Raw genomic sequence first — 18,652 nt, 5'->3', positions numbered from 1 at the left:
GCCAGATATTAGGGCGCATTTGAAGCAAGTCAACTTTTTATGAAGCACTCATCACCATTATTCTTATTTTGCAGAAGCATCACTCACTGATCTGTCCCACCTAGAAAACACACAGTGCACAGCTGGGGACTCTCTCTGCCATCTCCTCGTGGAAGGCACTTCCCCCTGACCTGTTGGGATGCTCCTTGTGTTTGACATCCAGGTATTTCAAGGTCGCGATGAAGGACTGAGCCTGGAAGCCTCGGGCTGTCCCAGCCACCACTGGAGTGTGGCAGATAGCACTGTCTGTTCCGATGGTGACAATGTTGCTCCTCAAGGGGGTCCCCACGTGGCCCACCTTGTCCACAGCCTTGGCCACACAACGTACATGGAACCTCCGGCTGAAGTAAATGCTGTCCAGGACCTATCAGGAAGAATAAATCACCTCAGACACGTGGATGCTGCCTCAACAGCTCTTCATACTGTGTCTTCTGGATGATAATCTGTGATAATCTGTGAAGACCATTGTCAGCTGAAAAAACTACACAACCTAAAAGGTGAGAGTTATGTTTTATACAGCAGGCTAAACTGAGGACTTAAGCCCGGGATACAGCATCTTAGATAACTGTGAGAGACTGCTCCAAAGAGGAATGGGAAGAGCCAGGATACATATTAATCAGAGTTTTTGCAACAAAGGCCAGGTAGTTGGAACATCAAAAGATGACTGTTAAAACTGGATATCTCAAGTTAAGGAATTTTGCACTTTTCCATGTATGGGAAGATGAAATAGTTTGCTACTGCTGCTGCTGCTAAGTCACTCACTGAAATCATTCCTTTAATAGGCATCTCAGCTATCAGTGGCCAGCATCCTGTGTTTTCTCATCCTGAGTCTCTTTAGGGTGTCCCACTGGCTGCAGTGGCTGCTGCTGCCACGTCCTTTGCTGACTGACATGGCAGGCTGCATTCTTAGCCCACCCCATCCATTATCCATCCATCTATCCATCTACGTGTCCATTGATCTACCCACCTATCCATTCACTCACCACCTAAGTATTGACTTTCTACCAGGAGCCAGGCACCAGGGACAGAGCACTGAGTACTTAGAGCCTAGGGTGGTAAGCCAGGTAACTAGCAAGTAGACAAATGTGGAGCAAGAAACTAGAGATGACTGATTCCCAATGACACTTGTTCTCTTTACATATTAGGTTCAGAGGACTACTTGATTTTTCAGCCCTTCCAGCAAGACTCATTGCCTCTAAGTCACTTTTGCTGAAGGCATGGTATCAGGATAGAGAGGAAAGGCACTTCTTTTCTAGGAGTTCTTAGTTTTCTTTCCTCCCTACTGCCATTCCCTCCCTTAACTCCCCTCTAATTACTAAGGGTTACAATAACATGGCAGACTTGAAGCTGAGAACTTGGCCTCTGATACCTACTGGCCTTGAAAGTCTTTTTACAGATTTTCTCATGCTCCAGACACACAGAATCCATGAGTGCTTAATGCAATCTATACAGAGGTAACCTAGGTCACCAAAACTCTCTAGGTTACTAGTGCATTGACATAGGGAAGTATATAATAAGAAAAACTCATTAGTAGTTCTGTGTGCAGCAGATCTCCCACAAAGCAATCATACCAACTTATAAATTCTACCATGGAAACAATTTTCACTGAAGTCCATTAAAAATTGAAGAAGATTTTTCCATTAAAATTTTTTTAATTAGCTGCCAGGACTTTATTTATTTATTTATACATGGACTTCATTCAGAAGGGATTTGAGGCATCTTACAAAAATGCACACAATACAACAGTATTAAATAAATAATTGAAGAAATGAAGGCAGAGCAGAGGAAGCTGGGGTAAGAGGATTAGTCGCCAATTCATCACAAGAAGGCAAACTGAAATATAAGGTAAAATCGTAAACTTGGTACCTGATAAAAATGTATATTTGGCTCAAATAAAACCAACTGCCCCTTCATGGGTTTGTTGAACAGAGAACAAGGTATTTATGAAACAATAAGCTGTTAAATCTTGCCATTTACATTTCTAATAATAATAAAGATAATTTAAATTTGAACTAGATTATGTTGCAAAAGAATTAATCTTCTGGCCTTTCTGAATAAGCTGTGCTAAAGACAATGGACACGAGGGACCCACGTTATCCAAAGGCTCCCACGTACGTCTAACAGCTTTCTTCCACTATCTACTCAAGAGAGTTCTTTTTAAAACTTTATTTATTTATTTATTTTCGCTATGCTGGGTCTTCATTGCTGAGCACGGGTTTCCCCTCACTGTGGTGAGCAGGGGCTACTCTCCAGCTGTGGTGCTCGGGCTTAGCTGCTCCTCAGCATGTGGAATCTTCCTGGACCAGGGATCGTTTGAATTCGTCTCCCTGGCAGGTAGGTGGATTCCCAACCGCTGGACCACTAGAGAAGTCCAAGGCACTTGTTAAAGCGAGAACAAACTGTGGATTTGTAGGGAAAAATCTAGAGAAATGAAGTCTGAAAAAAACTTCTGATTTCCAAAATTATGAAATGCACTCATTTCAGTCACAAATGATTGGTTGCTTGCTGGGTGCCGGATGCTCTGTGGAGCCTGAATCTCCACTGCTTTCAGCTCTTACTCTGAAGAACATCATTAGTGCAATGAGCAGAGTCAGAACACTGGACTGTTTCCTGAGCGTGGGCAAAGCACTGCTGAACGTGGCTCCCTGATGGTGGCAGAGGTGTGCGTCTGGCCTCCTCTCTCTCTGAGGACAGCAACGACATTCTGAACCTCTTTTCATATCTTCCCACCAGGCTTTGAAAAATACTGATCACTTAATAAGTATACTCTCATTTTATTTAATAACTGGTCCCCACTGTGTGCCACCAATGTGGCAGCCACTTTGGATTGGATATACAAATATGGTAGAACCCTTGGTCCTTTTTTCTTAAGGAATTTATACCCTCCTCCTTATTGAATGATTTAAGAGATGTGAAGAGAGACTCATTATTTGTACTTACCTAGAATCTTTGACTTACTTCATCATTTGTAAATCACTTTCCTATTTGTCAATGACCTTGTCAAGTGGATTAAGCAAAGGAGGTATTATTTTGTAGATCAGGAAACTGAGACTCAGAAAGGTGAAGTAAACACTTAACATCACATAGTTCAGAACAGGCAGAATCAAGGCTTGTAGCAGGTTGTTGGAGTACTAGCCTTGTCCTCTTTCTGTCACACCGTATTATCTTTTCTCATACGTAAGAACAAAAGGAAAGTATTGTACCTGCTTAATTGTTTAGTTTATACCAAATGGCATGCAGGGACCTCAAGGAATTTGACAGAGCTGGAGCAACAAAGAGAAAGGCCAGGTCTCTCCCTCTGTAACCAGACCTACCATGTGGTTGACACTGGTGAATGGCGTGTTGTCGGTGATGGTCTCGAAGGGAGACCGGGCCCCGTTGCCGTCAGTGGGGGCGGCCACTTCCCAGCTGAACTGCACAGACGTCTGGTTGATGCCAGCCTCATGGCAGCGCTCCTTCATGACAGCATATTTGGGGAAATGGGGGTCGCAGGGCGTGACACAGACCAGCGGGTAGCCCGGGGAGGGGGATTTCTTGACTCCCTCCTTGGTAACCTCTTCCACATGGTCATAGTCAGCAAGTGTAATGACCTGCCAAGGAGCAACATAGCTTCAGCCCTGGGTAGGTATTGGGATGGTCAGAAAACTAAAGCTCTCTTCCCCAGAGACCTACATGATCACTTAACTCCTAGGGATTCTTTAAAATATAGCAGTAGTTTTAACAATGCTTAACCAGGCATTCCTAAAAGATCCTGGAAATCTTCAATAGTAGGGAAGATCCTCCTCCTCCCTGAGTTAAAAGCTTTAGTATCTTAATGGTCTCATTCCTAAATCAGATTCCTATGACTCAAGTGAAAAACACTCCACCCCACACACACTGTAACCAAAACTCTATCATAAATGGCAGATATTAGTTAAAAGTTGCATTAAACTGTTAATGGCAGGCAGTAGTGCATCTGGCAAAATACAAGTAAATAAAGGATATATGTGAAGGACAGGGAAGCCTGGCATGCTGCAGTCCATGGGGTTGCAAAGAGACAGACATGACTTAGTGACTGAACATACGTATATATTTGTTTCATGTTCAAAGAGACATATTTTGAAATGGTCTTTCTATTGTATGAGTTAGTCAGAGGAAGTTATAAGACTTATTTGGACTGCTTCATTATCCTATGTTAAATTCCCCTTGGCAACTTCTGGGAGCTTCCCTGGTGGCTCAGACAGGAAAAAATCCACCTGCAATGCAGGAGACCCGGGTTCGATCTCTAGGTGAGGAAGATCCCCTGGAGAAGGGAATCCAGTATTCTTGTCTAGAGAATCCCACGAATAGAGGAACCTGGCGGGCTACAGTCCATGGAGTTGCAAAGAGTCGGACATGACTGAGGGACTCATGGCAACCTCTGTGAGTTTTCCTCCTAACTGTGAAGTCGGTGCATTCATTCTGTTCATCCCCAAATTGGGAAACACGGTGGTACAGCTCCACAGACACTTAATTCTATGCCCGTGGTGAGTATGTAGGATAATAGATATGGGGGAAGATTCCATTTTTACTCTTCTAGGGCTCACCAAAGAAATGAGAAGATCAATGGTATTGTACTTTCTTTGTCAGACGAAGGTCTCAACATAGTTTGGTCTCGCTCTTATGTGGAAACAAGGTTTCTCCTCTTTAGCACTACTGACTTTTGAGCCAGGCAACTCTTTGTTGAGAGGAGGGGGACTGTCCTGTGTATTGTGTGTAGGATGTTCAGCAGCATCCCTGACTTCCATCCTCTAGATGCTAGAAGCACCCAATGTGACAGTCATGATAACCACAGATGTCACCAGACATTACTAGATGACCCTGGAGGTGATGGGAGTGAGGGATTTGGGGAAGGGGACACAAGCAGTCCTGCTTCTCTCAAGTTCTCATCTAATGCCTAAGACAGAAGCAACCATCCTCTGGGTCGTGAGACTTACAATGGGTGGTGCTGGCAGGATGAGACTCCCAGCTGCCTCCTGGTCTAGAATCGTCACTGTGGCTGTGGTCACATCGCCAAGAACTGCTTCCACTGGGTCATCCGGGCCAAGGACTAGGGAGAACGATTCATGCCACTCCCGGTCCTCATTGGACAGGATCTCGACTTTAAAGAACATGTGATCCACACCTTTGCCAAGGACAGAACAAAGGGAGCAAAGGTCCTCATGAGTGACCCACTTAAGACAGTGCAGGTTGGCACTGCTGAGGCTTCATGTTTCAGAGGCTCAATGCAGTGGCTGCTAATCACTTTAGCCCCATCTCCAGTGAGGGGTCAGTTTTATAGGTAAAATTCCACCTGTGGTGGAGGCTCAGTCCTACAGATTTACTATTCAACACCACATGAGAATTAATGGCCCCTGCCTGATACTAGCTGGTAGTAATAAAAATCTATGATCTAAAAAACACTCCACCCTGGTTATGCTTTTTTTTTGGCCTAATTTTTCATTTCCCTTTACACTTAGGAACAAGCCCCTGTGTGGCAGTGAGTGCTTACACACTAGACACCCTTCAAAGCTGTCTCCTGGGAAGCGACAGCTCAGAGGTTACCTACAGGGCTGTCTCTGCCAAGACAATAATGTGACAGTTTGCCAGCATGGAATGGGGAGGCTTAGAGCTCAGAAATCCCCATGTTTTATATAAAGTGATTCTATGAGGGTGCAGCGATCCCTGGCAGTGGTCAAGATGACCTTCTTTCTCCTATAGACACCTGGGCTAGGTAACTTCTAGGGCCTGCCTTTCCCCCAGATCCTTATGCAGAAGAGAAAGAAGCTAAGACGCTTGGAAGAGAGGTCCTTGTGAGGATGCGGAGGAAGGGCACCTACCTTCCCTGTAAACACTAGCCAGGCGCACAAGGGATGGAGCCAAAAGCCCTTTGAAGCTCCGTGGGGTGATGGAGACATACAGAGGCACCCCTCCATCTCCAAGGGAGGCACTTCCTCCCTCCTCTTGCCATGTCATCTCTGAAGCGGGCTTCTACCACTTTTGCCCACTTCTGGCTACATCACAAACAGTGCCAGGCTATACACCAGCCTTTTCACCTTATATTGCTCCAGAAAGTTTTGGGGGAAAGTCTAGAGTAAAAGTCAGCTCCTTTTTTTATCTCATTCCTTCCATTAAGGAAATACCTCAAACAATTAAACAGCTGGTCGTGAGAATCTCATCTTCATAGCATCGCCTAGTAGATGTCAAGCCATTTGAACATGGAGATTGTGCCTTCTGGGTTGAGTAAGCCCTGAGGGCCCAGCACAATGGTCCATACTGATGTTTGCTGAATGATGGCATCACATATATTTTTAAAAACTCACGTGCTCCCATTGCTCAACCAAATCATAGGCTAGCAACAACAACAAAAAATCCTTTTAAATGATCCAAAATGCCTAGGATGCTCTGAAGTAAGGCATTTCTTTTTTTTTTTTCTTATCCTATGCCATTTTTACTAATTAAAAAATGTTAAGATTCCTACAACCTCAAATGTGTGCTTACTAAGTACGTCATGCTACTGGAAATATATATATTTTTAATTTTCTGCTTATTTTTTCCTTCAAACATAAGATATTAGCCTCTTTCTTAAGTAATACCTATGGGGCTTCCCTGGTGACTCAGACAGTAAGAATCTGCCTGCAATGTGGGAAACCTAGGTTTGATACCTGGATCAGGAAGATCCTCTGGAGAAGGAAATGGCTACCCACTCCAGTATTCTTGTCTCGGAAATTCTATGGACAGAGGAGTCTGGTGGGCTATAGTCTATGGGGTCGCAAAGAGTCAGACACAACTAATCGATTAACACTTTAAGGAAGACCTACTAATTGGGATTGGCATTCAATTACCAGGACTGAACTTCAAGACTCGGCTCTTTGGGTAATAATCCACACCAGACTGGGCTGACCCATCCCGTGTGCTACAGCGAATCTTGGATGTTCTGTTCTGATCCCCTCTGCGGATCACCTTGACGTTCAGAATGGCAGTGGCATCTGGCCCTGAGGGTTCCCGAACTTGGTATGCAGCTTCTTCAAACTCAATGGTAGGAGCTAAGGAAACAAGGTTAGGAGAACAAGAGCAAGTTGGAAAAGTGAAAAAGAATTCCAGCTCCCGTGAAAACACTTTATAATGACAGGCGGGAATTTTTCACACTAGTTAACAATACAAAAGGCAAAATAGCTTGCAGTCATAAAAATCAATCTGTATTTACCCCTAAGCAATACTTTGGAAAAAGGAATTCATCTGTGATTCTACAGGAGCTGTTTCTCACATATTTCTTATGAAAAAGAGTGTGGTAGAGGAAACATTTTTAAGCACTTTGAAATGCATGCTATCCAAGTTTCCATCTAGGCCTTATAGCTCACAGCATGTTTTTAAATCTGCACAATTTATCAAGGGACCGAGACAGAGTAAGCCCTTGATAAATATCTATTGACTGATTGTATGAACCAACTTTTTCATTTATGAGATATGAATTTCATTTATATACTGCTTACATTTACCAAATCTATCTCCCATCTCCATCTCCTGGATCCTCCCTCCCACTGCTTTCACTTTCCCCCACCCTTAGCTGTATCTATAAATATCACAGGTTAGTTAAGAATGAGTAGTTTTACCAATTTATGGTTGCCAGGTGGAAAGGATGGGGAGAAGGGGTAGTTAGGGAGTTTGGGATTGACATGTACACACTGCTATATTTAAAATGGGTAACCAATAAGCTAACCTAAAGTATAGCACAGAGGACTCTGCTCAATGTTATATGGCAGCCTGGATGGGAGCGGGGTTTGAAGGAGAATGGATAAAATGTATATGTATGGCTGAGTCCCTTCGCTGTTCGCTGGAAGCAACATTGTTAATTGGCTATACCTCAATACAAAATAAAAAGTTTTTTAAAAAAAGAGTGAGTAGTTTTAGTGACTGCTACAACAATAATTCAGAAACATAGGATTTCCGAACACAATCTGATCTGAAGCACTACCCTCATTGCTGTGATATGAATAATTGTTTTTTTTAGAGTTCAAACCATGCCTTCCTTTGTATTATATTCTCAAGGGGAAGGGCAATGAGGTAGTGGCGGAAACAGATACGAAGAGAGAAAAATTGGGAGCAATTACAAACCTTATACCCTCTAAAAACATATCATGGACTTTTCCAGAAATGTCTGGCGTCTCTATGTTTACTTCCCTCTTCTCTCTCAGAAAATCCGTTCTTCCTAATTGTCAAAGATACATCTCATTTGACACTTCATAGTTTTACTGTGTATGCTCTCTGAGACTGAGGTGTGTCACTGTAAGCGTGAACCGGTGACTTCTCTGAGCCTAAGTACTGGGCTAAGTACGATCTAAGTACTGTGTGAGCAGGAGGGGTTCACCTCAGATCTGAACCTGTCTCCTTCGGTAAAGGGCTAATTCAACTTCAAGGCTGGCTTCTAATTTTTTTTCCCTCAATTCAAGTTAGTCTCTATTTTATATTAAAAACCCTGAATCTCACTGACTTGCGTAGATTCTAGAATCTGATAAAATAAGGTTTTACATGCAGTTTTGTTGCTTACAGCTGTGAAACTAAGCGCATAAATAAGATAACTTTGCTGGGGTTCAATTTCTTCACCTATAATATAGGATAAAATAACACCTACCTCAAAAGGTTACTGTCAGGATTAAATGAAGTTTTTTTTTTTTTTAATAATATCCTTATAACAGTTCTTGGTATATAATCAGTATTCAATATAACAGCTATTACTAGTTGTAGTACTATTGTCCATTCATTAAAATATCTATTTTAATAAAACAGCTATGTCCCTATTTAAAACAGATTTTGTTTTCTTTGGTGCTTGGGTCATTCGTTGCTAGCACTTGACTAAAGAATTTAAGTATTTTTAGGTTAGTAGGCCAAATCAATTAGAGAGAATAAAACTGAGAAATTAGACTTTTCCAGGAAGGTGGCAGTGTTTTAAATCAGTTCATTGGATTCAACTGACTCTGATTGTATTTCCAGCCCTGCTCCTGAATTGCTGGGACTTCAAACAGTTTTTATTCTGTGTCTGTCTTAGTGTTTCTGTCCTAGCTCTTAACCACACTCATTCCTTATGTCTTGGTGATGTGCTAGGGAACAATGTGATTAAAAATACTGGAGCTCTGGGACTTCTCCAGTGGTTCAGTGGTTAAGACTCCCTGCTTCCAATGCAGGGCCGTGGTTTCAATCCCTGGTCAGGGAACTAATAGTCTACATGTCACACAGCAGGAACAAAAAAGCCCAAATAAACATCCAGATAAAACTGTATGTTTAAAAATTTTCAATTGAAATTAAAAAAAAAAAATTACAGTCAAAAAAAATCGGAGCACTGTGGAAGGGATCCCTTGCTGCCAACATTTTTTTTTTTTTAAATTGGAGTATAATTGTTTTCTATAAATATTCCAAGACTGTTTTTCTTTTATTAATACTCCAGCTGTTACCATTAGACATTTTTATAGTGCTTTCAGTTTTCAAAACACCTATAATTACATTAAAACATTGCTATGAAACATCAGTTCGAGTCCCATCAACCTAAGAGAAACTAAAGGCAATTTCTTCTGTTACCATCTTCATCATTGGATATGGTGATGGTGGCCATGTGATTCTTTCCAACTCTGGCTCCACTCCAGTGGTTCCCAAGAGGACGGCCGAGGTAGACCCTGAACTGTTCCTCAGGCTCAAACATGGAGTCATCGTGGATATAGACAGTACAGTTCTTCATCTAGAGCCAAGGGCACAAGAGAGATTCAAATTTGCAGCGAGGGATCAATTATTTGCTCACCTTTCCCTGGAAAGTAATTTTTTTTCTTTGCAGCATCAAAGAGCCAACACAAATTCAAAAGATTTCCAACCGTTTCATTTATAAAACAGAAGACTTAAGTCTTAACAGTCATGCCTGGATGGACCTACCTATATGTGGAGCTTTGTATTCCACATTCCAACCCATTTTGAATTACTGGTCATAAGTTATGAAAAGCTAGAGCAATAAAGTGAACCACTAAAAAGCATTTGGAGAACATTTGTGTGCTTCCCCACATTTTGCCTGGACTCATCTATACCCTTGTACATGTTATGATAGGTAGACTTCTGATGGTGAGGGTTTAACATATGGATTAGAATTCCTGGAGAGGTGAATAATGTTCTTTTTCCTTTGTGAAAATTGAGGACTCTTATAAGGAAGTCAGAAAAGCTTCCTGTTAGGCTAAAGACACCTTTAAAAGCTGCAGAACTCTATAAAGAGCTGCCAAATGGTGTCTCACTTGAAAACTGCTGAGAACCGAATGCCTAAGAACACAATCTAAATCCCTGTTGGATGGAAAGAAACCAAATGCTTCCCAAACTGAATATTCTCTACTGAGGACGGTCTTCTTGGGGAAATGTAAAATAAGGTCACAACAACAGAGCAGCCTTGATAGCATAGTCATATGATATGAAGTGTGATTATTTTTAGTTGGCTGATCTTAAACTCACTATACTACCATACTGCATAGGATATGTGGATATGGAGCTTTCACCGTCACACCTCCTAAGTCATACTAGACGGAGGGAGACTATCTCTGTGGACATTTACTTGTGGTTTGCTAACCTGGTTCTAAGTTCCTGAAGAATGTTTTTATTATCCCTCTCACATTTTTCTTACAGTAAGAATTTCTTTATGGAAAGCATGAATTTAGTACTGACTCTTCAGTATATCTTAAAAATAAAAGACATTCTCCCTGTGTTAGACAGCAACATTCCATTAGCTATATATTTTACATATGGTAATAAATATGTTTCAATGCTACTCTCTCAATTCATCCCACCCTTTCCTCCTGGAGGGTGCAGGATGGGGGGATATAATGTATACTTATGATTGATTCACATTGTTCTATGGCAGAAACCACTGTAAAAAAATTATTCTGCAATTAAAAATAAATTTTAAGAAAGGACATTCTAGTAAATGACAAGTTCCAAAGACATTGCTCAGAACGACGAAGGAGATGAAGATTCCAAAACATGCTTATGAATAGGCTGCCATGTGGGTAACATCTAGACTACTAAGCTGTATTTTCTTTATGATTTTATTAAATTACAAACTGCCTCTTGGATAGGCAGAGAATCCTCTCTTGAATTTAAAACAAATACAGACATGCAGACTCAAAGCTGAAGATTGTATTTACAGTACTTACGTGTGTGTGTGTTTTAATATGTGTTTCAACCTGCCACCAGTAAAATTCCCATAAAATACAAAACTAAGACAGGGGTTTTATGAGTCATGCATGCGTAAAAGACTTGAGAGGCTCAGAGAAGGAAACTATTATTTTCTTTTGGTGGTAAAGAATGGAGGAAGAATCTGGGGTTACCTGGGATAGGTAAAGTCTTCTTATGCTAAACTTTAAAAGAACTAATCATAAGGCAAAACTTTCACGTGCTTGCAGTCCATGGGGTCACAAAGGGTCGGACACAACTGAGCAACTGAGCTGAAGTTAACTGAACTGAACTTCATATGCTTGATTATATCAAAATGAAGATTTCTGTTCAACTAAGAACACCAAGGTCAAAGGTAGTAGATGAGAGACAGAAAAGGAAACTATGCTTATAGAAGCTAAGATGTCTAAAGCTGACAAGGATTAACATTACTATTTAGAATTATTAATATTAAAAATATTTAGAGTACACAAGAAACTACTGCAAATCAGTAAGGAAAAGATAGCAATACAATAAAATAAGTAACAAAGGTTAAAAATAATAGATTCTTGTAAGAGGAAACTCAGTGAACTAACAAACATGTGCTTTGCTTAGTCGCTCAGTTGTGTCTGACTCTTTGCAACCTGTAGCCTGCCAGGCTCCTCTGTCCGTGGGAATTCTCCAGGCAAGAATACTGGAGTGGGTTGCCATGCCCTCCCCCAAGGGATCTTCCCAACCCAGGGATCGAATCCAGGTGTCCCACATTGCAGGTGGATTCTTTGCCATCTGAGCAAAGCATAGAAATAATTGGACAAAGGCAAATTGAAATGAGATATAATATTATATATATATCAAATTAGTAAAAATCAGTAACTGGAAAAGTATAGAAGAGGATGTAGGGTTTTAACAACCTTCATGTCCTGTTAGTGACATTTTGGAAAGTATACTAATACTATTTTTTTTTTTGTTTTTTTCAAATTAAGCACATTCATGCCCTGTGGTCCAGCAATTTTGCTGCTGACTAAGTGGACAGGTAGGAGGATTTGCCTAGTGGTACTGTTAGTAATGGCAGAGTGTTAGGAGGTGACTGGGAACTGAAACGGAGGATCTTCACTGTCTATTGCTGAGAGTGAATGGGTAAAATGTAGTAAGTGCACCTCATGAAATACTAGGCAACAGTTTGAAGCAACAGATTAGATATACACATAAATGACATGCACAGATACCAAAACATATTGCTGAGACAACACAGAAAACGTGTGAAAAATATAACACAGTAGCAGTTTTATAAATTAAAAATGATATATATGAAGAGCAAGGCATTTTCAAAGAACAAATACAAATATGAGACACACATTAACAGACAATGGATTGATGACCTCAGATAGGGAAGGACTGTGACTGTCTGCAGAATAGGGGTAAAATGAAATGAATCAATCAACAAAATAAGAAAAGGCCTTGAACTGAACAGTGGGAACTGCATACTCTGAACCAAGGGCTGCAGCCTTGCAATCAGGGCCACAACTGACTTAGTCATCTGAAACTGAGATCCAAAAACTGGGGAAATACAACTCCCATTCAACACGTGCTTTGGAAATACACTGAGGCTGCAGGCTTGATTCTGACGTGTGTGTGCTCAGTCATGTCTGACTCTGTCACCCTATGGACTACAGCCTGCCATGTTCCACTGTCCATGGGACTTTCCCAGCAAGAATACTGGAGTGGGTTGCCATTTCCTCCTCCAGGGGATCTTTCCTGGAGGGATCAAACCTGCATCTCCTGAGTTTCCTGCATTGCAAGTGGATTCTTTACTCTGAGCCACTAGGGAAGCCCTATTTGATTCTGATGCAGCCATATTTAGTGACTGGAATTTCTCAGGAATTCCCGTATCTGTATGCATCATTTTGCATTGTATTACCAAGAAAATACTCCCCAGACCTGAATCTGCTCAACTCTACACCTGTGTAATCCTGTACTGCAGGCCCTATACCAGAATGTGTACTGCCTTGCCACTGGGACCCAAGTATTAGAAAACCGTTTCCTCTAGGCAACATTTGTGGAGTGCATTCCTCTTCAATGTAGTTTCAGATTAAGAGAAGTCCCTAGTCATCTGATTCTGCTAAATTCCAAAAAGATTCTACACCATCTAAACTTCCCAGTCAACCAATGACATAGGTAGCTGGTGCTAAGTGGGCAACAGAGAAGACAGCTATGTAGAAGAGATGATATCATTGAAAGTATTGGGTTGGCCAAAAAGTTTGTTCAGGTTTTCCTGTAAGATGTAATGGAAAACTCTGAACAAACTTTTTGGCCAACCCGATATGAACAATTAATTAGAAACATCGTCTATGGGGTCGCACAGAGTCGGACACGACTGAAGCGTGTAGGATGTTCAGAGTTTGTCTGAATTACTTCACTATGGACAAATAAAGGCATCAAGGAAGGAGAGAAGCCCATCTTTCAGCCACCATGAATCCACTTACTTTCTCCCCTTTGAGAAACGTAATCCGTGAAGAGTCTGCATTTCTTCTCTCCTCAAAGTCCTCCATGACCTGAGCTGAAAGGCCCTGAGTATAGCACCTCACCGACGACTCATAGCTCAGGTCTCCACTCCGAATGATGGGCACATGCAGGACGCCCTCCTTCTCCTTCACCAGGAGCAAATCCTTGGCAAACTGCATGCTGGGCACTGGGTGAGAGAAGGAAAGATGGAGGCATTGTTAGCGAGACACCAAGGGAGGTGGCGATAGCCCACGTGGGCCCTCAGCAATCTGGCAGGAAGGTGCCACTAAGGACCACCAGAGGCTGATAAATCACAGGCAGTCAGCAGATTTCAAGGCCTGCCTACTGCTCTCAGGACCAAGAAACTGTTCCCACCATGAGTGTGAATGAAAGTGAAGTGACAGTGTTGTTTGCTCAGTCATGTCCCACGCTGCAACCCCAGGGACTGTAGCCCACCAGGCTCCTCTGTCCATGGGATTTTCCAGACAAGAATACTGGGATAGATAGACAGTCCCTTCTCCAGGGGATCTTCCCAACCCAGGGATCGAACCCCAGTCTCCTGCATTGCAGGCAGATTCTTTACTTTCTGAGCCACCATGGAAGCCTGCTCCACTGTGAGCGTAGTTCCAACAAAATAGAACAAATCAAGTTTGCTCAGCTTCAGGGAACAGTCACCATCTCATATGCAGATACGTGATGCAAATAAAGATATGCGCCAGGTGGAAGAAAAATTTTGAGACCTGAGAACCCGAAAATGTTCATGTTCCTTCTAAGGCTACAAAGAGGAAAACAGCAGTGTAAAACTGATGATAAATGACCCCTCACATGTGTGGCCAGGCCAGAAAGACAATAGAGAACAGGGACAATTGGTAAAGAGGAAAGAACAGGTCGTGTTTTAAGAGGGCTGCCCCTTAGCTTCATTCTTTTGTTGGCAGGTGTCCCTATTTTCAAACGAAGCCAGAGATCTGCATTTTTAGGTCATAGCTCCTAAATTTCAAAATAGCAAGCAATTAAAATAGTAAAAAGAAATTCCATTCAGGCCAAAACTATTGCAGCCAAACAAAACACACCCATAAGCTCTATTTGGCCAGTGGCTGGCGCAGTGGTAAAGAATCCGCCTGCCAATACAGGAGGCAAGGGTTCCATCCCAGGGTCAGGACAATCCCCTGGAGAAGGAGATGGCAACCCATGCCAGTATTCCTGCCCGGGAAATCCCATGGATAGAGGAGCCTGGTAGGCTACAGTCCATGTCCCACAGTCGGACACGCCCAACAGTCGGACATGTCCCACAGACAGTCAGACATGTCCGACAGTCGGACATGACTAAGCAAGCTGGCAGTCTCTCTCGGCAGGAAAAGTTACTTAGATTCTGAACCTTGCTTTTTCCTTTTTTTAAATATGTAAATTGGAAATGTTAATATCTGATTTTTGAAATTATTGGGAGGATTGAATTGAATGAGATCAGTGCTCAATACAGTAAACAGAAGGCACTCAAATGTTGGTTGTTGCTGTTCAGTCACTAAGGTGTGTCCAACTCTTTGTGACCCCCATGGATTACAGCATACTAGGCTTCCTTGTCCTTCACTACCTCCCTGAGTTTGCTCAAACTCATGTTCATTGAGTTGGTGATGCCATCCAACCATCTCATCCTCTGTCTGTCATCCCATTCTCCTCCTGCCCTCAATCTTTCCCAGCATCAGAATCTCTTCTGATGAGTTGGCTCTTTGCATCAAGTGACCAAAGTATTGGAGCATCAGTCAACATCAATGAATATTTAGGGTTGATTTCCCTTAGGATTGACTGGTTTAATCTCCTTGCTGTCCAAGGGACTTTCAAGTCTTCTTCAGCATCAAAATTTGAAGCAAATATTGGCAGGAATTACTATATGATGGTGTGTATTGCTTCCCATCTCCAGGCTTCTGAATACATTGGATCAGTTTTTCCTCCTTGCTTTCTATAAGGCCTTAGGTAACATTCTGCATTAAAGCATGTCTTCTTCTGAGACCAACATTTTGCTGAGTGACAGTTATTATTTTCTTTATGAAAAATACAAAGAGGTAGTCATCTGTCCAGTCATATGTCAAATCGTCTTTGGAGCTGCAGAAAGATGACCTCAAAGCTAAACCACGTATTTCCTGGCTGCCTCCTGGACGTGCCTTGCCCAAACTGAAAGGAACAAACAGAATGGGTGAGCACAAAGCTGTGTGCAAGACAACATATACAAAGCTCTCTGCTTCCAACCTGTCCACTGCTCAGAACTGTCGGCATTGGCAAAAATAAAACAAATCTATCATCTGAGCTAAGCCTAACCATTACCATTTATCACTAAAGAAAAACCCAGAAGATATCTCTAAAGAGATGAGTGACTTTGGTATGAGGTCCTACATATTACCCATCTGGGCCTCTTTCCATCCAGAACAACTGTCTGTGCTTCTAAGAAAGGGGTGGGAATGACATGACCTTGCACATGAAGACAAGAAGGGAGCTTGTTGCCAGGCAAAAAGCAACACAAGCAAGAAAACTTTTCTGCTCATGGTAGATTTTATCTAATGCTTTAGATTGATTTTTTTTGCTGGCTTGACAGACATCAAGGTGGAGGTGAATTAAAAGCTAAAGTGGTAATGTTTGGGCCCTGTCATGTATTAATCAACCCTAGATTTCTCTTGAGATGTAAAAGACTTCTTTCCCTTTTCCCTCTATTTAACACATACTCCCATGCCTATAGCTTCCCTGGTGGCTCAGAGGGTAAAGAATCTGCCTGCAATGCGGTAAACCCAGGTTCGATCCCTGGGTCTGGAAGATCCCTTGGAGAAGGAAATGGCAACCCACTCCAGTACTCTTGCCTGGAAAATCCCATGGACGGAGGAGCCTGGTGGGCTACAGTTCATGGGGTCGCAAAGAGTTGGACACGACTGAGTGACTTCACTTTCACTTCACCTTTCTTTCACATGCCTATCTGCTTAAAAAAAAAAAAAAGAGGAAAAGAAAAGAAAGAAGTGGGTGAACACTTCTCTTGACTGTCTTCTGGGAAGAGGTTCTGCTTTTAAGGAGCCCTCAGTTCAGTGGGAGACTGAGCAGAGACAAAGGAAAGGCAATTTGGATCTGGGGACAAATTTATGCGTGGAGCTTAAGATGTACAAAGGGCCTGACCCGGGTCAGGCATTGTGTTAGGGCTTCCATACACGTCATTTCTTATCCTCTTGACAAACCCTACAAGGCAGCGATCCCCAATCATTTTGACACCAGGGAATGGCTTCACAGAAAACAACTTTTCCACGGACAGGAGCTGGGTGCAGGGGGCAGGTTTGGGATGATTCTCGTAAGAAGCACACAACCTAGATCCCGTGCATGAACAGTTCACAGTAGGGTTCACGCTCCTATGACAATCTAATGCCACTGTTGATCTGACAGGAGGCGGAGCTCAGGTGGTAATAAGACCAAAGCGGGAAGTGAAAGAAAGTGAAGTTGCTCAGTCGTATCCGACTGTTTGCGACCCCATGGACTGTAGCCTACCAGGCTCTTTCGTGGGATTTTCCAGGCAAGAGTGCTGGAATGGATTGCCATTTCCTTCTCCTGGAGATCTTCCTGACCTAGGGGTTGAACCTGGGTCTCCTGCATTGTAGGCAGACACTTTACGGTCTGAGCCACCAGGGAAGTCCAAAGGGGAGTGGCTGCAAATAAAGATGAAGCTTAGTTCCCCAGCCTGCCGCACACCTCCTCCTGTGTGCCCCGGGTCCTAACAGGCCATGGATAAAATACAGGTCCATGGCCTGGTGCTGCGGACCTCACTACAGTCCTCAGAGGAAGCAAGGGTGCTGGCCCTGAGGGCCAGTTCTGTCTGACTGCAGAACCATTTCTATTTCAGGATAGGATGTGTGAATGGGAGAAGGAAGGCTCCCGGCCTCGCAGTGGGTATCACACACTATTGCCAACACCTCTCTGAGAACATCAGTTTGCAGTAATCCCCACATTTGTGTAAGTCTGGTGTCCTGAAATAGATCGCAGGACTCTACTCTCTACTTCTCTGTAATCCCTAGTGTTAAGCACCAGTCTTAGGCATGGAAAATATCACCTGCTAATCTTCTGAGTAACTGACAGAGTAAGTGCAAACACAACCCGCCTGGAATGCAGTGGACTCTGTATGGGTGATGGTTAAGTCTGTGATTGAGGAAAACTTCTACCTCTCGTTCTTTGAGTTAATGGTGAGATACAACTGCACATACAAGATTGCCCTGCAGTAGCAGCTACAGGCCTTTCTTGTCTTGCTCAGCATCTTCAGTCTAATTCTAGGTATCAGAGCAGAAGAGAAAGGTGAAAACAGAAAATATTCTGAGATGAGCCACTTAGATGATTTAACAGCCATTTCTAAAAGGAGCTAAGATCACTTTGGGAGGCTGAAAGCTGACTTTGCAAGGATTTTTTTTTCTTTTTTTTTTTTGACCATGGAGGCAGTATGCAGGATCCTCTACCAGGGGATCTTACTTTTCCTACCAGGAATCAAACTTACACCCTCTGCTGTGGAAGCATAGTGTCAAACCACTCAGGGAAGTAGGATGCCGGAACTGTTCAACATCTTGGATTGTGGTGGTGGGTGAACTTTGATTTATGTATGTTAGACCTCAAGAAACCTAAGTCTAAAATAAGATACTATTTTGGATATATGAAAACATAAAACAAAAAACTGCTTCAAACTGTTGTCTTCAGGGAGGGGAGACAGAGGCTTGGGAGACAGGAGTAGAAGGAAGACAATTTTCATAGTATGATTTTTGCTGTTTACTTTTTCTTAGTTATGTGTGCTCAGTTGATCAGTCATGTTCTACTCTTTGTGACCCCAAGGACTGTAAACAGCCAGGCTCTTCTGTCCATTGGGATTCTTCCATGGGATTCTCCAGGCAAGAGTGATGGAGTGGGTTGCCATTTCCTTCTCCAGGAGATCTTC

At 42.6% G+C, this 18,652-nt stretch overlaps 1 protein-coding gene across 1 annotated transcript in view; it reads right to left on the bottom strand.

Moving 5' to 3' along the window:
- FRAS1 (Fraser extracellular matrix complex subunit 1) overlaps positions 1-18,652 on the bottom strand; it is a 508,994-nt gene that overhangs the window by 31,240 nt on the left and 459,102 nt on the right. Inside the window, exons 59-64 of the mRNA XM_052641724.1 lie at positions 13,695-13,900; positions 9,610-9,766; positions 6,882-7,082; positions 4,995-5,182; positions 3,354-3,629; positions 171-403 (exon numbers count right to left, since the gene is read on the bottom strand). Coding sequence (XP_052497684.1) covers positions 171-403; positions 3,354-3,629; positions 4,995-5,182; positions 6,882-7,082; positions 9,610-9,766; positions 13,695-13,900 — 1,261 coding nt within the window. The remainder of the gene's footprint in view (positions 1-170; positions 404-3,353; positions 3,630-4,994; positions 5,183-6,881; positions 7,083-9,609; positions 9,767-13,694; positions 13,901-18,652) is intronic.

The sequence above is a fragment of the Budorcas taxicolor genome, chromosome 6 (assembly GCF_023091745.1).
Source record: "Budorcas taxicolor isolate Tak-1 chromosome 6, Takin1.1, whole genome shotgun sequence".
NCBI classification, from domain to species: Eukaryota; Metazoa; Chordata; class Mammalia; order Artiodactyla; family Bovidae; genus Budorcas; species Budorcas taxicolor.
This window is presented reverse-complemented; position numbering and strand designations above follow the sequence as displayed.